Source organism: Aythya ferina (genome assembly GCF_964211825.1).
Source record: "Aythya ferina genome assembly, chromosome: 11".
NCBI lineage: Eukaryota > Metazoa > Chordata > Aves > Anseriformes > Anatidae > Aythya > Aythya ferina.
In genome coordinates, this window is record NC_140307.1 from 16,839,549 (window position 1) to 16,863,775 (window position 24,227).

The 24,227-nt window shown below is 36.0% G+C and overlaps 1 protein-coding gene across 2 annotated transcripts in view; it reads left to right on the plus strand.

Moving 5' to 3' along the window:
* LRRC49 (leucine rich repeat containing 49) overlaps positions 1-24,227 on the plus strand; it is a 43,211-nt gene that overhangs the window by 1,525 nt on the left and 17,459 nt on the right. For both annotated transcript variants that reach the window (XM_084532859.1, XM_084532860.1), the window contains exons 4-10: positions 510-701; positions 2,231-2,330; positions 3,038-3,241; positions 4,546-4,612; positions 11,858-12,001; positions 13,981-14,042; positions 20,026-20,173. In XM_084532859.1, the coding sequence (XP_084388985.1) occupies positions 510-701; positions 2,231-2,330; positions 3,038-3,241; positions 4,546-4,612; positions 11,858-12,001; positions 13,981-14,042; positions 20,026-20,173 (917 nt within the window). The remainder of the gene's footprint in view (positions 1-509; positions 702-2,230; positions 2,331-3,037; positions 3,242-4,545; positions 4,613-11,857; positions 12,002-13,980; positions 14,043-20,025; positions 20,174-24,227) is intronic.

A 24,227-nucleotide genomic window follows, 5' to 3' on the forward strand; every position in this document is an offset into this window, starting at 1 on the left:
GATCTTTTTTCTCTGTTTTTTGTCCTCTTTCTGTCTATGGAAGAACATCCTTTCTACTACTTACAAAGCCACGGTCTTACGCCCTCTGAAGCCACACAATTCTGTACCATAACCTGCAATTGGATGTTTAACACTTATATATAAAGAGAGACAAAATTAGTTTCTAGGATTGCAACCTAATCTGAAGAGAGAGTTTTCCTATTGTGTGCTTCTTGCTTTGAAAAGCAAGATACGTGGTGCTATCACTGGTAAAAGGCAAACCTTGGAAGAGCTTTGACATGTAACACTTCTTGCTATACTGCTGCTGCTTGCCTGTCATATGCCAACAGGGATGGGTTAGGACAGGAGGTCAGTTTAATTATAATGGCACTGAGGTATCTGAGGCACTTTATTCCAGTAAATAATGACTGACGTTCAGGAGTGGGTTGATTATTAGGGCTCTTATTAGGGCAATGTATTTTATTGTGGAGTAAACTTAAGCTCTGCAATTTTGTTTTGTTCCCCCTCAGGAGACCCCAGAGTATTAAGTCCTTTGGTGCGTAATAAGCAGCTCTATCTTCCAGTGACATCCACTCTGACTGAACTTTCTGGTTTGGAGTTGAAGCAAAATACAGGTTCTCTATCAGGATTTGTGGAGTCATCTATACATACAAAATCCAGATCGCGACAAAACAGTCAGGGTATTAGTTCACAGGCTTCAGGTAACAGTGTATCATTCTCATTAGTGTTTTTTTTTGTTTTTTTTTTTTACTTATTTTTATTATTACTATTTAAATGGTATCTAACCGAAAAGTTATGACCTGTAAGATGTTTGTTTTTTTTTTGGCTGTCAGATTGTATAATTAAACAGGAAATGTTGTCTACTGTTTCCTTGGAGGATTGAGAGAGGTCAATAGACAATTGTTAGGAAACTGCTAGAAATATTTTTCAAGGTATAATATAAAAAGCCTACATTTAAATGACTACATATCCTTCTGGAACAAAAGGACAGTGATAAGAATCTTTTCTGTATATCTTTAGGAGGATGACATTAAAAGAAAAAAGTCACTGTTAAGTCCTTTTTTCCTTACATTTATTGGCTTTAAAACTTGAGACAGAACTCAGGGGCAACAATGTTAATTGTTTATTTTCATTCGCGATGATTTTATTTTCCCTAGCAATTATTTTCACTTTGAAGGATACATAGAGAATACTGCTTGTTATATGCTGTTTTGCTAGTGTAGCTAGTAATAAAAAGGTAGGCAGGACCACTGAGAGGGTTCTAAATCAAATTAAACATCAACAAATTGTTTTATTTAGCTATTTTTTTTCTATTGGCATGTTTCAAACATCGTGGAACTTGCTTTCTATAGTAGTAAAGAAATTTAACTTTGCTTAGTGAAGAATATACGTTCTTCCCATTAAAATATTTGATCTGTTTAAAAAAATAAATAAATAAAAATGGCAAACATGTCGAAGATGAGCCCATGTTTTTGTGATGGTGTACAAGCACAATGATCTATTTTTGACCAGTATTTTTCAATTGATTGTTTTGTAATAAGCCAAAATTTGTGACTACACTGCTGATTTATTTTTGAGGTATCTTTAGTTATTTTCCCTTTCCCCTTATATTAACAAAATGAATAAAGTTGGTTAGTTTTGTAAATATGTTTTAAAGGGTTAACTGTTTCTTCCTTGATAATGTAGTCAAGTATAATAGCAATTATTACTAGGTACTATATACACTTGCCTTTGAAAGAATTTGCATTTTTTTCTGGCTCCGTGGGACTCTCTTAATGTTTTGATGCTTTAGTTTTTAGTTTGATCAACATCTACTTGATCTGTGTCTTTAAAATTCATCTTAATATAGATATTATCTTCTTTAAGGTCAGGTTTTGAAATTGTGACACTAGTATGCAATCTTATTTTAAGACAGCATTGGGTAATTCTAATCAAACCAAAAACATCTACAAGCTGTCTGCTTACAACAAATTATTTTCAGAAAAAGTCTGTCCCAAACAAGCCAAATGGACATAAGTTTGCAAGAGGAGGTAGAGGGATGTACGTGTAAGCTAAAAATGACAGGAAAGGCAACTGATACCCAGAGTTCTGAATGCAGGCAGAATGCACTGTGATATATTGCATAATTATTTTTGTAATAAGAAATACAGTTCTGCTTTTATTTTCTGTAGTTAATGAAATGATTTGGCAGAGTAGTAGCTCATATGTTCTCTTAATGATTTTCTGACAGAAAACACAAATTTTGGGAGCAGTTCATCAATAACATTTCCTATATTGCAACGTACTGCTGAAGAAAAAATACTGAACTCTGATAGACTGACCCTTGAAAGGTGAGAAGGTTTCAGAGCACGTGCACTGTAGCTTGCTGCTCTTGTGTAGTGATCTCAAATGATGAGTATTCTGGTGATTTCTGGTTGGTTGTTTTTCGTTTTGTTTTTGAGGGAGAGACTGTGTCCCATTGGGCAATTCTGTATGAGTCTCCTTGTAGTAAAAGTTCAGAGTGCTGAATACATCCATACAGCAGTTACCTGAAGCAGTTAAGGTTTTCATTTTAAACTGAGGAGGTAGTTTAGAAGTTTCATTTTTTACTTTTCACATCAACACTTACTGTTCCATGTATTTATAGGTCAAATGTCAAGTTGTATAAGCAAAAGAAAAAGTAGATAGATATGATACACTTTGAATTCTGATCTAAATGGATTGCTTACGTGGCATCTGACTAAAGCATTGGTATGCTGTATCTGTTCAAATTTTAGTGTGGTCCAACATGAAATCTTGATGTAATTGCTATATAACAAGCAAATCTCTAGGAAGACAGGCTTCAAGAAATTTTTGAAAGCTCTTCTGCTATATTTTCATACTATTTTTTTTTCAACAGTAGCCAGTTACTTCCTTATTCCACACTTGTTTAACTAGCAAAACTGAACACCTTAATACTACCTTAAGTTAACACACTTTCCTCAGTTCAGCTGGTGTGGGGGAATAGAAGGTGGGTTATAGATTTGTTACTTTTATAGTGTTTTGTTCTTTGTTCCAGGCAAAAGCTGACAGTGTGCCCAATTATCGATGGGGAAGATCATCTTCGCCTCCTGAATTTTCAACATAACTTCATAACCCGGATCCAAAACATCTCAAATCTACACCATCTTGTTTTCTTAGATTTATACGATAACCAGATAGAGGAAATAAGTGGTCTTTCAACTCTAAGATCCTTAAGAGTCCTTTTGTTGGGGAAGAACAGGTAAAAATAACTAAACTCATCTTAAGCAGCCTGTTTCTTTAAGGCGCAGTATCTGTGATCTATCACCGCAGCCGTTCTAGGGTTTTCAGATTGGGATGTTGGCTGTGAGACCAATGAGACTTGTCTTAACTGGCTTCTTTGGGTTGCTGTCCTTGTGATGTAGATTTTTTTCTGAGAAGTGGAGTTCAGCTGTTTCTTCTGGAGTGTTTTAATTGATGCTGAAACCCCAGCTTGGGTTTTCTACTTCACTGGCAACTACCTGTGATGTTGGAGGAATAACTGTGCACAGTTATTGCACTACTTGAAGCACATTGGAAAGTCTAAACTTGCAGCCTGAGAGTGAGGGGAGTAAAAATTTAAAACAGACATGGGTTTTGAGGATTTTTTTTTTTTTTTTTTTCCCCTCTTACCAATAAAACACTAATTGCAGAATTTGGTTAACATGTAGTAGTGCAGTATTTTACTTGAGGTCATGCCTTTTATATGAGAAATCTCATCTGTAGATAATATTTCTGTTTATAGTGAACAGTTGGGGTTTGGGCTGATAATTCCAAGTTGCATTAAGGACTAATTTTTCAAATTGTATCTACAATGTACTGTGTAGTTCGCTTACATAGCGGTATTGTTTGGAGATAGATGTAAGGAGATGTGTAAATGATTTCAAGTCAGGCATAGCTGCTACCAAAGACTTTATTTTCAGCTTGATCTGTATATGATCTTTAAATCTTGAAGCACATGCATGATATATGTGATATTTAATGTAATCAGCCAGTAGATGGTGCTGCTGACATAACCTAGGTTTGTCATCTGAGAAAGCAGGACAGGACAGAACAGTGTTAAGATGGTCAAGATGGAGAAGAAATTATGCCAAATTTTGAAATCTGTATTGTCTAGAAAGGAGCAATGGCTTTCAGATTTTTATTCTCAGTTCTTCTATCAAATTCTTAAATGCTTTGTCACTATAGCGTGCTTTAAACAGGTTTGGGAATATAGTTTTGTCAATAATAGTGTTTCTTGTTTAGATATTTGCATAGGTTGTATGTTGACTTTTTCTAGTGGTACAAATCTTCCATCCCCTTTCATTTTTCTAGAGGAGTGAAGGGCAAGTTGCTACTACTGCATTATTGATAGTCAGAGAGGAATGTTATAGTTTAAGGCGTACTCATTCATTTATTCATTTTGAGTGGGTGAAAGGTCTGTTGTTCTTCCATTCCTATCAGCTGTCTAGGTTTTTGTTAGGTGGACAATGAAAGATACATTTAATCTAATGTAAGAAATAATTTGTCATCCTTTAAATGTTTCAGAATAAAGAAGATCTCAAATCTGGAGAACCTAAAAAATCTTGATGTTTTAGACCTTCATGGAAATCAGGTACAGTGCAATAAGTTGATTATTTAAGTTAATTGTGTAGACATAATGCATTTCCAGTGTCCTTTGTTAAACTATTGCTTTTTGAAAGGCAACCAAGAGCAATTTTTTCCAGCTTTTGAGGTCATAGAAATCAGTAAATTACTAAAAGGTGGTATGATGTTACTTTGATTTTTTTATATCGACTCTTGTACTTTCTGCATTCTACTTCAGGAAAATTACATCTTCTGAAATGCTGAATAAGCTAAGTATAGCAGCACTTGCTCACACCTACAGAGTAGTCATCTAGCATAGATAGTTACATTGCAGTTAAAATAGAACAGAAGTCATAGAAGAATTTAAGTTCCCACTGATTGTTGTGTTGTCTCTAAATGAAGACTTAGAACTTCTCTTCCATTAATTAGCTACCTTCCTGTTCCTTTCCAGTTTAGTTATGCAAGTTTTGATATTAACACTCTATTAACAACATTATTTTTCCACTAGTTGAACAATTTGTATTGTAAAACACTAGTCTGCCATACATATTAACTCATTTTGAAGGCATGATGAAGAAAGAAATGAGTTTGAGACATAATGCTCCACTATACTAGTTCCTTGTTTTTAAGTCTGGTTTTATTTTTTGTTTATTTAATAACAAATGGAGGGTCTCTGTTGTTTAACATTATTAAGATTTGTAGGACCTTTTATTATGGCAACCTTCTGTCTTATACTATATTTCTACATATAAAATTTCTCAAACCTGCTTCAGCTGCAGAACTGTATTTGGGAACATCAAAAGACGTATTCCAGAACATTGCATTTAAACAACAGATCAGTGGAATTAAAAATGAAGTGTTGACACGTAGTTAATATGGTGGATTCTGATCGGTGCTCTGCTGATATAACATCCTCTTGCCAATGTACACAACTTTTTTCTTTAATTCGGGAGAGAGTAACGAGAATCAACAGTGTGGAAACAGAATATCACGCTTGTCTGTCAAAACGAAATATAATAGAAAATACGATTTATGTTATATTAACAAGCTGTTCATAAATCTGTTTTCTTAAATTGCTTGTGGCATTATGCTGTACCCAACTCCCACAGAGTTTTACGATTTGGAGTCAGTTATGGGCAGCAGTTTTCCCTTATCGGAATGATCTTCATTCCAAGTAGGTCTAATGATGCTTCTGCAGTGTGCATCACTTGTCTTCTTTTCTCATAACCATGGAAAAGTATAAATCACTTCTGCCATAAAAAAGTGTCTGGAATAGTATGGATATGTGTATGTGCTGTGTGAATGTGGGATTTCCTCTGGGCTGCAGTTTCTGTTACTCTAGCACTTCCTATAGACTTCCTATAGCTGTGAAACACACTATGAATTACTTAGAGCATGACTGAGAAGACAGCAACGTTATTTCTTACGCTTGCAGATATTTTTATGGTACGCTTGCCTTCATTTTACATTCAAACTGCTTCTTACAAATGTGAGAAATTATTTCATGTTGTATGCATGGGAAACATTCTCAATCGAGCACAAAACTTTAAGGTTGTTTTCTAGAAAAGGTAAGTTATCTTTGTGATACATGTGTAGCTTATTGCCGGGAATATTTTTAGGATTTTATGTGATGTCATTGGGCCACAATGCAAAATACATACTGCAGAAGGCAGTGCTCAGCTTTTCATAGTTGTTTTTGCATTTATTTTTGATCTCTTCAGAAATACAAAAACACAATTTTAAATAAATGCAGAACTAGTTGTGTTATAAGAACTGTCATTGTAGTTAATATGTAAAGGGAATTTTGATGCTGAACTCTCCAGGAAGAAATATATATATATATATATTTTAAGAAAGCTATCAATAAACTAAAATTTGGATGTGTTTTTATTCCTAAATGTTGTCTATGTAATGAGAAAATTGTTGTGTAGATTGTAATTGGCCTGAAATGAGATTAAATACAAATGGGATATGTTATACGCTATGAAATGAGTCAGCCTCATCTCTATTCCTAGGAAAGGGATGGAAAAAGTAGTTCTGGAAACCGTTTACAAAATGTGCTAAGGGAAAGCAAGTGACAAGAAGTAGTCAGCATGGATTCACCTAGGGGAGATGATGCCTGATCAGCATGATGACATTTGACAGTGTCTCCCATCACATGTTGACAGACAAAATGATGATATTTTGGGCTAGATGGATGGACGGTGAGATGCAGTCAACTCTAGAGGTTGATACTGGGCAAAGATTTATAACACCTTCCTTGATGACATGGGTGAAGTGGCACAGAGTGCAAATTTGAAGATGATACAAACCTGGAAGGAGAGCTTTATACAGGAGATGATTGTGCTAGCATTCAGTGGGATCTCGACAAGCCGGAGAAATGGGCTGAGAGAAGTCCTATGAAATTCAAGAAAGGGAAATGCGAAGTCCTGCACTTGGGGAGTCCTAAACCCCTGCACCAGTACATGCTGGCGGCTCACAAGCTGAGAGGCAGCTCTGTAGCAGGGAACCCGGGGGACCAGCAGCACCATGGGCCTTATTCGGAAGAGTATTGGCAGCAGGCTGAGGGAGGTGATCCTGAGCCTTCCTCATCCTGATCCTTCCTTTCTGCACGGAGCTGGTGAGGCATCTCTGAGCTGCTGGGCTACCTGGTGCAAGACAGGTGTGCACTTGATGGAGTGGTTCTAGCAAAGAGTTGCAAATGTTTTGAGGGGACTGGAGCATCTGAGGAGAGGCTGAGAGAGCCGAGATGGCTGTACCTGGAGAAAAGAAGGCCCAGGGAGTTCTGTGGCCATGTGTATAAACACCTGCTGCGAGGGGGGGAGCAAGGTGGAGCCAGACCTATATCGGTGGTGTCCAGCAAAAGGACGAGTCATAGGTCACAAACTGAAGGACAGGAAGTTTGCTCAAACTTTAAGAAAAATATTTCCATTGGGGCCAAACAGAGGAGAAGGTTGCCCAGACAGTTTGTGGCATCTCCATCTGTGAAGTCAGCCTAAACCTGACTGGAGGTGGTCCTGCACATCCTGCTGTGGTGGTTCTTGTGTTGGGCAGGCTGGCACCACGGGTTGCTTCTGACCTCAGCTGACTTCTCTGATTCTGTGGCTAGTGTTACTTCAGGCTGAATTCGCTATCTTTGTTTTCTGTTTTCCCTTTGTAGTGATAGGGGAAATGGAAGAAGGAAAAAAAAAAAAAAAGAAAGAAGAGGAACTCTTTTGAGGATGCTAGTAAAGTTACAGATAATTACGTATTGTAAAACTATTCCCTGTAAAGCCACAAAAAGCCTCTCTGTTGTATGAATGAAAACTGCCATGGAACTATGATGCAGTGCGTTGAATCAACATCCCATTACTGTCCTCATTGAAAGGCACTCAGTGTTCGGGGTTAGGATAGAAGTGTTTTTGTGGTTTTGATATTCATAAATCCCACACGTTGGATGGAACTAGGCAGCAAATCTGTTGGCCTTCAGAGCATTTCCTGTGCAGTATTCTCTGATTGCTTCTATTCTTCTGTTATGCTACTGCTGGACAGTAAAGGTTCTTCACAAATCATTTTTTTAGAACAAGTATTTGTGATTCATTTTTTGAGAAGTAACATGGTTGAGTTTTCTTCAAGTTTGTTGATTTGTCTTTTATTTTTACACCGTTGTCATCTGAGGGTCATGTTTATATAGGTACTCAAATGGTAGTCTGTTTTACAGCGTTTTTGTTTATGTATTAATATATATATAGTAGCTCTACCTTGGCTGGGTTTTTGCCTTTTGAGGTTGCCGTGTGTAAGTTAACAGAAGATGGGGGCACAACAGTTTTTGCTGAACTGAAGACAGTTCTGTTAAGGGGATATCTGCTGAGCAGTCTTCATCACATTAGAGTATTAGCTGAATGTTGCTTGCATACAGAGTATTTGAGATAAATTAACAAAGTCAGTGATTGTAATAGCAGCAGCTTTTTTATAGACAATGGGAGAGAGACAGGCTCTTCAGAAGGTGTTAGAGTCTGTCTAGACAAGATTTCTTGTTGATATTTACGGAGTAGTAACAGTTAAGAGGGAAGCCAGATTTTTGTTTTATTCTTAGTCCACTTCTCCTCTCCCTCTTTTTGGATGTTAAGTCAATCCCGTAGATGGAATGCAGATTGTTAAACTTCTAAGACTGCAGTGTCTTCAGGAGATTAGAGGTGAGGAGAAGCAGAAAGAGGAAAACGCCTTGGAAAATACTTTGATTTATTTGTGTGCAGGATATTTTGGCTAATAGGTTTGGTCTGAACTTCAAGGCTGTGCTGCTGCCAAGTGAGAAATTCAATGAGAACTGGATGTGCTTTAAAACTCTGAGATGAAGCATTCCACAATGCTTAATGCTTTACCTTGTGTGACTTATTTCTCAAATCTAGTCTTTAAAGGCATTGCTTCTACAAGAAAATCCTTTCACGTAATAAATATCTGAAATAAAGTTCTAAAATAAAAAAAAATAAAATTAAAATCAGGGTAGTGTGTAATGAAACATTGCATTTATTGTCTCTACGCCTTACAAAAAGAACAAAATGTGAATATCATCTTATTGTTCTCTGCCAATTTTCTTACATGATTTAATAAGGCTATTAATTTTTATACTGCCTGGTAAAAACTAAGATGCAGTATCTTAGAGTCTTCTTAAATTTCTGTACAGATACTCCATTACTTTGATCATCAACACACTAATGTGAACTCTATGGTATCATGGTGTTCGTGTATACATGTGTGATTCAGAGGCTGCCCGCAGTTGTAGGCACGGTATGCTGAAGACACTTCTACTATGTGATTTCTAAATAAACATTTAATTTTTAAATACTGTGTTTCCAAGTACTATAAATAGTCTTTGGAAAGAACACTGGTGGCTAGTGATCATTTCTGTCAAGGTGAATAGTATGAATAGTATGCGTTCCATAGAAATGCTTTTAAAACCTTTATTTTAGGTAGATTTAACATGGACTTTATGCTGTCTTCCATTAAGTTACTCTGATAAAAATTTTCTAAGTTGTAATGAAGTCAGAACTTGACTAAATGTATCTAGAATATTTGTTCTTTAATACTTAAAAAATAAATAAATTTGTTTTTCTTTTTTTAATTATTTTAATTGCCAAAAGTTCAAGGATATAAGTTAAGGAAAAAGGGGACGGGGAAAAAAGGCAACTTGATTTTTTAATTTTTTTTTTCCCCAGAAATAGGCTTGCTCTGAATAATCCTCAAAAATACACATTAAAAGATGAAACTTGTACAGTTACTGATGAGTAATTATGTGCTGCATGACAATCTCTTCTGAAATGAATGCATTTCATAGCTAAGTATTCAAGCATACAAGCAAATGAGAACAAACAGAATAGTGTTCAATATTTACAAGTCTTTGAAGTTTACATAATTGAAAAAGCAACTAAAATAGCTAATAATAGTCCTCAGTTATAATTAATAGAAAACTATTTACCAAAAAGGATTTTTCATATATTTTAAAAACAAATTTTTAATAATAATCACCTCTAAAAAGGGGTGATGATGCTTGCTACCCAATACATACAGTGTAATGACACTGGGTGTGTTTTCATGCACGCATGTGTGATTAAAAATAGAGAAAATCCTATAGAGTTAGTTTTAAAACTGAACGAAGTGATTAACATTATCTCTATAAGTTGCTGATGAAATCATTCTTTGTAATAGCAAAATGCCAAGATTAATATTCTGCATACTGACATGCTGCAATTGTAGCTAAACAGACATCTGCAGAGGTCTGTGCTCTTCATGCTAACCATCTGCTCTTGGCTTTGCTTTTACAAGTCTTTCATACTAAATACATTGTTCCAGACAATAATGTCTTTTGTTCCTTTAGGTTTAATATTTTTGTGTTCTGCTCATTTTTATTTTCTGCATGTAATATACACAAACAATGCCTAATAGTTAAATTAGCAGTTCAATCAAAAAGTGATTTACTGGTATTTCATTGTTTTTCCTATCTACTTTTACATACTTATTATGGGAAAAATTGCGTTAATACGTTATATAGCAGCATATTCAAGTCATACTCGTGTGTGTGTGTGTGTATACATATATGCACACATACGTGTATGAAAATTGTCAGCAGCATTGTGTTTTGAAACTGTTAGATAACAGTTGTGTTAGCTATTCTCCCATTCCAGGAGCTGCTATGCATTTTCAGGAAGCTGGCATGGCAGAGCTGTGGTGGTCCATATCCTCAGGAGGCCCGTTATCACTGGGAAGGGGTATGCCACCAGGGTCTCTCCTGCTTGCCTGCACCTAATAGCTGTTGGCAGCTTTGCAGAAGAATAGCGTGCCTGAGTACTGGGTGTTGCTGAAGGCAGCTTCTGGTGGTCCTGCAGGTAGAGCAGCTGATCGTTGTAATCAAAAGGGAATTCACCACTGTTGGTAGCTTTATGTACTCTACCCTTAGATGCACTGCCACACCTTGTGGAAGGCCAGAGTCTTTTCCACAGGAAACCTGCTGCCTTCTTCCTGCCTTATAATGTGGGTTACAATAGGAAGATGATGTGAGTATCCTCCTGTGCAGTGGCAATGGTTTATCATCTCCATGATGCATTACTGTATGCAAGTCCTGCATAAATGAATGGATAGGTTCAGGACAACAGATCCCAGATAACTTAGTCATCTCTATCCAGATATTTATCTCTAAGTCGATTACTCTGAGAAATACAAGCAGCAGGAAAAAAAGTCAGCTTGTATAAACAGAACAATAATTAATGTCTTTGTAAAACACACTTGCATCTCCAGAAGCCAAAATTAAAAGTAAAGGGTAGTAGCCACTGTTATTTGATGTGTGTTTTCTCTTATTTGATGGCACCTGTATCTTCAAAATAAGTTGTTAAGAATAAAAACAGGCCAGCTGCCTGTTCTTTGTAGTTCAGTCTGTTTGTTTGAAGCCATGAGTTGGCAAAAACTGTTGGGGACTGTCAGACAAACATGCCGTATATCTAAATGAAGGATGCCGCTGCTTTCTTGTCTAATTTTTTTTTAATATGCTTTGCTGAGTCCAGCAGTGCTGTATGGTTAGAAAGATACTACTGTTGTGAATACTAGTAGTCAAGCGCCAGCAGACTGTAGCTTGTTTTCAACAATTTGTGACGTTATTATCAAGGTTTAGAAAAATACATAAGCACATTATTAAGTTGCTTGGTTTTGTCTGTATATGTTTAAAAATGTATGCACTACATATATCCATTTTATATTTATATAAAATGCAGTATGCATGTTTATAATTATACTTCTTTCACAGATTACTAAAATAGAAAACATCAACCATTTGAGTGAACTGAGAGTATTAAACCTTGCCAGAAACCTACTCTCCATTGTAGAAAATCTTAATGGACTGGATTCTCTCACAGAGCTCAACCTTCGTCATAATCAAGTCTCTGCCATAGTAAGGAACAAAACCTCTTATCTTCTTTCATCCCCTCCAGGAGTGCATTATTACTAGAACTTGTTGAAAACATCAGCATTTCAGATTTGTCAAGTCTTGCATTTTCCCATACTCTTTTTGTTATTTTTTCCTCAGTACTCAATTTTACAACATGAAGGTAAAAATACTTTGTTTTTGTGTTGCTTTGTGTAAATTTGGCTTGTATTGGTAGAAATCTTGGTAGCCCACAATAGTTTCCCGGGGCAAAAGCTTCTGATGCTTTGTGGTTCTAACATAAACATTTAGAGACTCTTCCATACAAGTTTGCCCCCAGAAACATATCCTCTGTTCATAATTTCTGTAGCTCAGCTAAGCAGCCAGACCATCTGAAACTTCATCTCTTTATGTATATGTCTGTGTCAAAAGTAGAGAAAATACCGAAGTAAAATGTCCCAAGTAAAGCTCCAAGTTAGCGTTAGAAAATCCTTTATGCTTTAAAGGATAAAGTTTTTCATTCATCATTTTATGATATATAGTTCAGGTATGGCAATTAGATTATTTCAACAAGCACTTTTTAAGTAGATTTTCTACATTTAACTAGATGCATTTTTTCAGGCCCTCAATTATATAAGTACTTGGTCTTCTATTGCTGCTGAGCTAACACTTGCTCAAATTTTTGCTACTTGCCATACATATGTTAAATTTATTTATTTTTTTTTTTTTACACTTCCAGAACGAGAAATTTCTGCTAATTTCTAACTCACCCACTGTACCTCCCTCCCACACCATTTATATTACTGAGATACTCTTCCTTGCTTGTAGCTGTTGCCTTCTCACCCTCTCTCATGTGTAGTTCATGTTTTCTCCTTACCTCCTCTCTCACAAATGCAGAGTTAGCTCTCCCTGACAGTGAAATTAGTGGGTTACAGGCTTGGACTGTGTTCTTATATCTCAGTGTTTTATTCTTTCCTGGCTGGAGACAGTGTTTCAGAAGATGTTCTGTTCAGGGATGTACTTTGTTTTGTGTATAATGTAAAATTGTTTGTTACCTGGGATAAATTGTAATAGAATGGTGTTTTGGTTGTGTGTTGTGGTTTGTGGTTGGTTGTTTCTGTTTTGCTTTTGTTTTTTCTTTTTAATTGGATGGAATGCTATGTAGACATTTCACAAGTTAAAGGGAGGGCTGTCGATTTTATTTGTGGCTAAAATCAAGGTAGTGAGTGAGCCCCATGCCATTCCCGTGTGCCTTAAGTAATGGTTTTATGTCCACTAGTTGCAAGCTGGAGCTTGCAATCCTTAGTAGGATAAGGAGATGCACATTTAAAACCGAAGAGTTCGGTGCGCAGTTGGAATTTGCATGGATCACTACAAACTGTGCTGTCTGGCTATTACGGGTTTTTATTTCAAAAATAAATTGTGATATTACTTTGAAGTTTCATCTTACTAATATCTTGAAGTATTTGAAGGTTTTCTACTAAGTTCTGTTGTGGCATACATTGAATTCAGTAACTCTTTCTGAAAACTTGTTCCTTCTTATAAAATTCAATTGCAAATGTGACAGTCCTTCAGATCATTCTCTGCCAGAGCAGCTGCTGTTGTTAGGTGGTGCTGATTGCACTGCAGTTTTGCACTTCAAAAACCTCACTACAACATGGCCACTTCTTTTTTTTAAGTGTATTTATCCTGCAGTTAAATGCTGAGACAGCACCTTGGCTTCTTTCCCAAAAGCCTGTTCAGAAACCAGCAGCAGCCTCATCCTCTTTCCTTTAACATCATTTGCTTTGCAAGTGATGCAGCTTGTTCTGCAGGGTATATATCTGCACTGAAACACTCCCTTGCAGTCTGCATTAGGGAGAAATGGATCTGCACGTTCAACAGAAATCAATGTTGCAGCAAGGTTATAGTAGATAGAAATGAAAGTGTTTCATCAGGCAAAGTAGAAAGGTTCAAAAGATGTTATCCTTCAGCTGCTGAATTTATGCCTCTGTCTTTCCTTCTAGAAAGATGTGGATACTTTGCCCCATCTCCAGCGTCTGTTCCTCAGCTTCAACAATATATCTAGGTAAGGGGAAGAGCAGTTCATTTCTTATCAGTAAATTGAAGTATCCTCTTATAGCTGTATTTCATTAAAATTTAAACGCTATGAATGCAGATGCTGTTTTTAAACATATCAGATAGCATAATCAAGCCATTATGTATTTTCTACTTTAAGCATAAATTCTTTTAACCCTTTGCATTTAAATGTTGCGCTATGGGGATTCTACCACAAAACTTGCATTTTTAATTCAAAAATGATTGTATTCTTCCTGATGATGCTGAAAACTAAAAATAGATTTTTTAATATGTTGTTTTACTGCTTAACTAAATTTTTGATAAGGCAGAAGGCATGGTGTTGCACAAGGCATATTATATTTATCATAAAATCACTGTATTTACGGAGTTACACAAATGGCTGGGTCAGATTCTGCTTGTGAGGATAAGATTATATCATGCTTGTATTTTACTTGTACATATATTAATTGAGTGTGAAAGGTACATTCCTGTCTGTTTAGTTTTCAAACCAGAAGGCAGAAACAGAACAGCTCAACTTTCAATGCAGGGTTTCTGTTATTTCTAGTAACTAAGTGCATTTTGGTATAAATAAGCAAGTTAGTCTACAATGTTTATTTTTATATTTGTTTGTTTGTTTTTGAAGTCAGCGTTTCTACTGGTGCCAATATTAAAAATAATAAAATCAAATGTGCCTACATTATCTTCAGTTTATCATGTGTTTACCTTTATTCCTTAATCATCTTCATCTTTCTTTGTTGCTTAGAATCAATTTAATTTGAGATCAGGAAAGATGCCTGGCATTCTCATTACTGAAAATAACGTTCTTGTGGTACCTATTTTCTCTGTAAGATGTTAGACTTAATATGAGCTTTAATTGTAATAGCTATTTGAATATTTTAAACTGACCTGTATGATGCATTTTGCAGACAGTTCCAACCTACTTGTCTATGTTCCTTAAAGTACCAATGCAGTGGATCTCCCTGAATGCTCATGGGTATTAAGCATTCAAAAAAAAAACCTGGAGATGAACTGCAGAAATGGTTAATATACTCTTCCCTTAATCTATCTGCTACTCTTTATTATGGCAATTTCGAACATGAAATATAAAGTAAAGGGGTTGGTATTTTGCTTCACTTATATAATTTCTGGACTAGGAACATGCCTTCTGTTTCTGTTTTTTTTTTTTTTTTAAATAAATAAATAAATATGTCTTAGCCTGGCAAGAACAACAAGGGGACTGCAGTAGTTGGCTCCTTTGCCATCTGGGAGCATCACTGCAGTCAGTGGAATTTCTGTATATTTTCATATACTTGGTTTAATTTGTGTAGCTTTCTCACACTGGTATTTTTGCAGTATTCAAGGAAGGAAAAATGTTTTACTCTTTTTGTTCATTTTTAAATTAGATTTCTTTAAATTCATGTCATCAGTATCTTGCTAGTATCCTATCATTTATTCACTGGCGCTTCAATTGAACTGTTGATAGATCTAGTTTTAGCTTTCAGGTAACGTAGAAACACTTAACTCAAACACTTGTGCAAATATCTAATTTGGTTTTAATTTGTAGTTAGAATAGGTATAAAAATCTTAATGTCCAATGAAGACATGGTTATAAAATCTACATACATGTGTAAGTAGCTAGGTGAATGGATCAGCTTAACTTCTTATTTACCAGTCATTATCATTATTTTATTATTAAAATAATAAAAAAATTACTAGATTTGGCTTATGTTTTCGTAGAAATGACATTCCATCAAATTCGGCAGTAGCAAAACCCAAAAAATCTCATTGCTCCCTCAATTTTAGTTATGCAGCAGATATGTCTCCTAACAGGTAAATGTTTAAACATGGTAGTACGTTCTTGACCCATCTGTGTGTGATACTTGGCTTGATGCACTGTTTGAACAGACTGAAGATGTTACGTGCAACCATAATACTAGTAAATGCCTGTGCTACATCTGACCCTTACTTTTAAAATGGTTTAGGGTATTTTTTTTTTTTACTCACTCACCTGCATTTACCATAGACCATATAGTAATTTTACAATTATTTTTTATATTTATATATAATGCATATATTTTCTTATATTTTTCTTTCTTTTAGGCAATCAATTAGTTATACAAATTCTGATTTGTATATTGGTATGTAGAGGAAATCTGCAAATTGAAACGTAGCAGAGTACATTGCCAAAACCTGTATATGTTTATATTACTGGTTCATTAAAATATTAAAAGTAGCATTTTTTAGGTAATGCTCTTATATAAAGGTTTACTGCTTCCTGTTTTTGGTAGGAAGAATTCTTGAGTCTTACATCAGTACATACTGAAATGAATTAAAATTGCAATAAACGATTCAGAAATGCCTTCTTAAAAATTTCAATATTAAAGTCCTGTGTCTGTCATGAGTTTTGTCACTTTTTCCCCTATCCTGCTTCAGACGAGGCCTCAGAATGCTGCTGAGCTTTTAGTTAATAATGGATGTGTTAGTAGGGTAATCATAGAATCACCCATGCTGGAAGAGACCTCCAAGATCATCTAGTCCAGCCTCTGACCTAACACTAACCAGTCCTCCACTAAACCATATCACTAAGCTCTACATCTAAACGTCTTTTGAAGACCTCCAGGGATGGTGACTCCACCACTTCCCTGGGCAGCCTGTTCCAATGCCTCACAACCCTTTCAGTAAAAAAGTTCTTCCTTACATCCAACCTAAGCCTCCCCTGGCGCAACTTTAGCCCATTCCCCCTCGTCCTGTCACCAGGCATGTGGGAGAACAGACCAATCCCCACCTTGCTACAGCCTCCTTTAAGGTACCTGTAGAGAGCAATAAGGTTGCCCCTGAGCCTCCCTTTCTCCAGGCTGAACAAGCCCAGCTCCCTCAGCTGCTCTTTGTAAGGCTTGTTCTCCAGACAAAATGCTGCAGAAGTTGAATCAGACCTGAAACAAAAGCTGTCCCATTTCTGTCTTCATCACAGAAGAATTTAGTTGTTACAATTCAAGGCTTTCATACTTTGTGTGATGATAATACATATCTCTAGAACTAGTTATGAAGAAGAGAGAAAACCCTTTGAATTTCTCCTGTGGTACTGGGAAGAGAATACAGAAGCTGTATACTTCAGGGAAAGTGTGCTACTGAGATTCAGAAAGAGTTGTTACTGCTCACATTTCTTAATGTGAAGCTAGAAAAGGCTATTTTTTGAAATCTTAGAAACAAAACATGTTTTCACTGTCACACAGCTCTCCACGTCAGTGTTCTGTTGTTTTTTTTAATTTAGTAAAGAAGGTTGTCTAGCCATATGGAACAAGTTAGGTACCAGCTCAAAGGACATGTAATTGTTTTTCTTCAATCGGTTACTGAATTGGAAACCTGGGAGAAGGAATGTTCTTAGTCTAATCAAAACAAGAAAAAAATATTTTCCTCAGTGGAATGAAAATTTCTAAATAGGTTGTTATACATGTGAATGAAAGCAATACAGGAAGGAAAGGTTAACCGTGGTGATGTCTGTTTTCATCAGTAGCTTAGTGATTAGAAACATGGGACAGCCCAGTTTCTCTTTGACTGAATGTTTTTGAACATGCAGTTTCCTCCGAGAGTTCTCCTGGACTGCAGTGAGCGCGTTGCCTTCCTTCTCCAGAGCTGTTCCACTTTGCAGAACGTGGTTTGAAGAAGTCATTGATGTAAATGTACAGAGCATCTGTCTTCCTCAGTAAGCAAGCTCTACCAGGAGGCCAGTGTTTCTGTCCTATTCATGCCTACTAAATGCGTGGACATGAACACACATTGGGGGAGGTTGAGCACACAGCAGCATACAGCAGAAGACCCTGCTGCTTAGTCCAAGCCACGTTCTAACATGGGGCTGGGAGAATGGGCACGTGTCTTCTCTGACAGAGGTGAGAGTACCACAGCCAGTTCTCCCGTCTTGTGTGCATGCTCAAGCTGATCCATTTGGTGAAACTGAAAACACCAAAAAAAACACTTTAAAAACACTTTACTAAGGTAGCCTAAATTCTCTTTTATCTTCTGTTGCTGAAACTGCCATTATTCCAGAGGTAAATCCTTCCAGGAAGGAAGAAGGAAAGGGAAAGGAGAGGTGGTTGCTGCAGTTGGGTAGATGAATTCCAACAGGAATTCAGTTATTCTTTCTTCTAAGATGTTTGAGTTTGCTTTACTAACTACTGTGATGTGTCAGTTGGGAAAATCATCATCTAGCTTTGGTGTATTGAATAGGTATTTTAAATAGTATGTCAGCACGATCCTCCAAAAAAGTGGTTAAACAAGCTGTTTTATGGAAAGGAAATAAGATCACACAAAAATAAAAAATGAAAGATGATAATCAGACTTTTCTTTTAAACCCCAGGTACAAAACAGCCAGTTGTTCAGATTTGCTAAGTGCCTTCACCAGAAGCTGCGCATAGTTCATTTTCCATTAGTCTTCATGTTGTTTTAACACACCAAACAGAATGATAGTAGTACTTTAGGCTTCATTGCCATTTTTCTCTTTCGTCCATTGAATACATCATGTAGAAGTTACTTGTATGCTGTACCATGTTTGGGGTTTTGTTTGTTTTTGAAACATTTATTGGGTTGTTTTATTTACTCCTGCGAGCTTCTGTTGGTGTCCAGATCCTTAAAACATCCAGGCCTTTATTTCAGCAGCTTGAGACTGATTGGCATTTGATAGTTGGGTGGCTTTTTTGGTTTTGTTTTCTAAATTATTTTCCCACTTTGTTTCCACATTAAAAATATATATGTTTTATCTAACCCCTAGAAACTTTTAGGGACATGTCATTTAAAATGTGGTATTTTTGTAAATCTCAAGCCCTTTGTGGCTGAATATTAGTCCTCAGCAAATTATTGTATGGGCGTTTGTTGGAAAGTTGAGTGATACCAATGACAGTTGACATTTTATTCATCAGCAGTCCCTAATATGAAAATTTTTACTGCATATATTTCTGAGTCTGAATTCAGGGTATTCTTAAGGTTTGGTGCACTTCCAAGTATTAGTGGAGGAATTTTCCTGCTACCAAGAGTGGTGAGAACTATAATCAGTTGATGCAATCAGTAAGATAGCTTTTTAAAAAGTACTTGGATGCTAATTCTGTATTTTCCAGTTCAGAAACAGTTTATTAATTCAGAACTTAAAACATTTGTTCATCTAGTAAAATGATCTTAGTGCGTATTTTGTAATCATCATTGATTTGTCATTCTCAGATTTTTTTAAATGTCATACTCAGAAGTGCTGAGCACAACTGCTTTGTACTTTCTGTTTACAGTTATTTGTGCACTGTAATCATTTTGCTAAAAGGTGTTGGGGATTAATACTTGTATGACTGTTTAGTTTCTCTTGCAAGTTCAATAATTATCTGTTGTTTAACAACACTGTTTATCTGGGTCAGATGCCTTCTTCACACCTTTCATCTTCAGTAAAGGGAACAGGATACAGGCTGTATGTCTCTAAATACATTTTGCACAGGCCAGTTATTTTTGTCAGGAAACCAAATCAAATGTCTTAAAAAGCCAACTCACTCATATTTGTATACTGAACTCAGAAGAATAGATCTATTTTAAAGATGATATGATGGTTTTATAGTTTTTCTTCCGGTATTTGATGATGCCACAAACACCCAGAATCTTTTTTTTTTTTTTTTTAATTTTTTTTTTTCATCTTACATTTTCTGTGGTCTTCATGCTGGTTTTGGTGACTAATATGTGTATTATTTTTGGAATATGAGTTGATAGACATCCTATTTTATTATTTTTAGCTGAACCTATATTCTTTTAGCTAACAAGTGCTTTATCTGAATCTCTTCTTATCTGTATGTGGAGAGATTAAAACAGCAGCACCTGTTGCTACTTTTAATTTGATTTATGTGCAATATGATGTGTGTTTTTTTTTAGTACAGGTAGACATTAGTATTCTATCCTTAAATAAAATATTCCATCTCTTTGTTATTCATACTGTATGGCATTAAAACTTTAAACTTTTTTGGTTACAGTTTTGAGGATATTCTGTGCCTTGCTGATTCCTCATCTTTGTCAGATATCACCCTTGATGGCAATCCAATAGCTCAGGAGTCATGGTACAAACACACTGTTCTCCATCATATGATGCAGCTTCGACAGCTAGATATGAAGAGAATCACAGTAAGAAATTTCTATTTTCATCAGACTTACTAGTTCCTTAAATTTAGGAGTATAATGTAGGGTTTTATGTGTCTATGGAGGAAAAAAGTTACTTATTTAGTATGGAATTGAATTGTACATAGACATGCTAATATTTAAAACTTTAACCTTTTTCCTTTCGTGCACTGTTATATAAGGGTCCACTCCTTTATTTCGTTTAAAAGATATTTATTTTTAAATAATCAAACTCTTTTACTTAGTAAAAACCATGTGATACAGGTGCTGAGTGACATGAGAAACTGCAAAGCTTTTTGTTAGCACTCTCTCAACAGGTTCTTAACTGGTTTGCTGTATAGCTGAGGAGGAACAGGGTGTTCCTTCCAAAGCATGAGTCTGTTTACACTAAAACTGACATTATTTCTATTATTTTTGGTCTGCTACCCTAAGGAAACTTGGTGATCAGACTGTTTCTGTGTTTGTCTGCATTTCTGCATTCTTTGCCTAACCTACTCTCTCCTTTAATTTCTGAATCTGGTGGTCCATTTCAAGTAACACTGATAAGGAAGAGAGGCCGTGCAGGCAACTTATTACAGACTTCTGGAAAATATGCAGCAAGGTAGAGGATGAAGGGAAATTGTCAGGAAGGCCATGCCATTAAGTCATCCATGTTGTTTCTTCATCTGGGAATAGTAATGCTAATTTTTCTGTGTCTACTTAAGTGATATGTACCACAGTCATCTTACAGGATAAATCTGAACAACAGGAAGATAATGTCACTAAGGCACGTGGTTTAGTGATGGGACTCTGCAGGGTCAGATTGATGGTTGGACTTGATGATCTTTTCCAACCCAAATGACTCTGATTCTATAACAAATGTACCATACTTACCAAGTAACAGTATTAGTGTTGTTTTTCTTGACCAAGTGCTGTTAATATTCCTTGTTTTAAATGCTTATTTGCTTTGTACGAAGGCTGTACTGCATTATAAATTGCACCTATTGTTTTGGCATCTATCCTGTTGTCCTGCAGCCAATCCACCGAGTATAGAAGAGAGTCAATTAAGATGTAAAATATCACATGTATGAGGAAAACATGAATTTTAGTAATAAAGTACTTTGGGCTATTAGAATTTTACTATCAGTATCTAAAATACTATTTGTTCCCAGGTATCCTGTGGGTAGTTTTTCTCTTTTGTGAGTTTATACTGCCTAATTGCTTTGCTTTTCAAAAGAGTGTTTTTGCAGTATTATTCCAGCAACTTGAGTCACGTAAAGAAAATGTCTTTTCTTCTTCTCTTCCTTATTGAGAAGAGACAGATCCTGGTAGAACTCTGTGATGGAAAAACTGTAGAAAGAGCTCTAATCCCTTTTTAGACACTATGGGATCTGTAGGGGAAAAATTTATTTGAAATGCACAGCCTTGGGAAAAGCTTAATCTGAGTTCACACCTTATTAAACATAAGAGGATCAACCCACAAGACAAAAAGCCATAGAAAACCAGGCTTCACTAGTTGTGCTGCTCATAAAACTACTTGTAAAAAGAATGTGTTTTGCATTCTTTTTATTTGCCTTCTGGTTTTTGAGCCTTGAAAACCTGTTTTTAAACCTTTCCTTCTTGTAGAGGGGTCTGTATGATTTTTTCCCATAAAAACTGTGTTACCCAGATAATCATATGACTTAAGAAACGTTTTTTTTTTAAGAAAACTAACAAGTATCATGAGGTTTGTGATAAAATTAGAGAGTTGGCAATGCCAAATCCAGCTATTCTGTCCAGTAATGTCAGCCATAGGGACAAATGTAACTTGATGGGGAAGTAGAAGTACAGTATTGGGTATATGCTTTTACTTGCTTAATATACCTAAGCAAATACATATAGAGGATCTCTTATCCATTAGCCTGAAGTGCATCCAGACCATTTCTAACTTGAGCATTCATTGCTTTGTCTTGCAAAGAACTGGGAGCTGGACTAGGACGTGTGTTCTGTATGACTGGGATTCTTCACTAATGGTTTCAGAAGCTCTTCCAGTTGAGAAACGAGGTTTACGCAATTGTTATTCTGCTTTTAGCTTTAACTTTTCTTTTACTTGCTGGCTTCACTGGGCTAAGAAAACTATTTTAATGAAGAAAATATCCTTTACGGTTTATTCTAAAGTTTGTAAAAGACTTTGAAGCTTTATTCGTACTGGTTTTCAGGAAGATGCACACCCTTTGGTGCCAGGCGTTTTTTAGAGATTCTCTGGAGAAAGGGGTACATCAGAGGAAAAAGTCTGGTGTTAACTGCCATAGGGGCTGTTAAGATGCACATAGCTGCTGCAAATATCAAAGGCTCTGTACTTGCAACACAATATTTTTGGATTGTAATTGTTATAGTATTTATTAAATTGGAGCAGATTTGCTTTTATTCAAGGGATTGTATCATATTATGACATCTTATTAATCTTCCCATGAGGAAATTGGTGTTTTCTCTTGCTATCTTGTTACTAAACACAAATTTTAAGCTATTAAACCACTGAGGCATGAACCCAAAGAATCATTGTTAGTGATATCAGTGGCGCTTAGTCACCTGTAACAAGTTTGGGCTTTGCATATATATGAAAAAACTTACTGTAAAACTGTAAATACATATCTGTTGTCTACAACAGAAGATGATTTCCAGCTGAAGAAGTGTATCCACTTTATATTAGATATCTAAAACATCAACTTAATGGGAATCTTTAGCTTTTGCAAACTTTGATAAATCAGTATCCACCTAAAAATTGAATTTCTTTCCTTTTAAAACAAGATGCTTCTGTAACTTGTTTCTTATTCGTTTTTGTGGATTGTAATCCTATCCTTTAAGTAAGGTCTTGAGGAAAATATGAGAACCTAATACTAAAAATAATAATAATAATAAAACAACATATATTTCATTGTGATATATCACTTAAAGTATAGTCAGAAAGTTTGTGTTTTTTTCTGTAGGAAGTTTCTGGTAGAAATATAACTTACATTCGTACTCTTTGTTCTTCTTTTAAAAATAAACTATGTGGTATATGTAACAACAACAAAAAAAGTCTGCCTACTGTGAGTATAAGCAGATTTTTTTTTAAGTGTAGTAGTTTGTTTTTTTTTTCTGCCCTGAAAGCTTAAACGTGTGTTCCAGACCACTCTTCATATTTTCTCTCTCTTTTTTTAATTAGCTACAGTAGTTTATATCATGTATACTACAACTACTTCTAATCTATAGTAAAATTATTAGAATAATTTCAAAGTAGCTGTAGAGTAGCAATATAATCCTGCATTCATTGTGTGCTAATGTACCTTTCTCTCCTGTGACTTAAATGGCATCATTTGGTGGGATGAACTTGTTCGGATAATAGCAAAACAGTAGTGAGGAAGAACGTGTACTCTGTTCAGGATCTGTCTCAGGTCTTGCTGGATGTTACCTCTTGAAAGCCTGGTTGCACAATGAGAAGTTTGGCCAAAATCTGTGTTATACTTGTGGTAGAGCTCATGTGGCAGCAGGGGGAGCTCTCACTATGCCAAAGCTACAGACTTACAGCTCTGATGGAAAATGCTATAAGGGTAATAATAGCTTTAATGTGCCTTTTTATTTGCTCGTTCTGTCACTGCTGTAGCTTCACTCTGAAAATGTAAACCTGCAGTCTCAGAATCTCGTTAATGTTTATGCATTGCAGAAAGTGAGACTTCTGCTTAGGGACTAGCTGGGTGTGTGGATGAAGAAGGAAGAAGCCATCTTCCTAGCCATTTAGTAAGTTCTTTAATGGCAAGTGGAGAACTAATAAATGGAGAAGATTGCAGTGTGAAAGAGAACATCCATGTCTGTTTGTAATGGTCTGGCACTCTGGCCTTCAGGAAAAGCATCCTCCCTTGTCCACCGTGGAGCTTAGAGGTTTGTTTTCTTCCATGGCCATAGTATCAGCAGACTCCTTGGTGTGATGACCCTTTCCTGGCAGGCTACTACAGCAGGAAACTTGACTTCTTCCACAAATGCCCAGTATGCTTATTTGCACCCCTCCAGCTGGGATTTATGTTTATCAAAGGTGTACTGGAAATCCTGTATCAGTAGTGGGTCC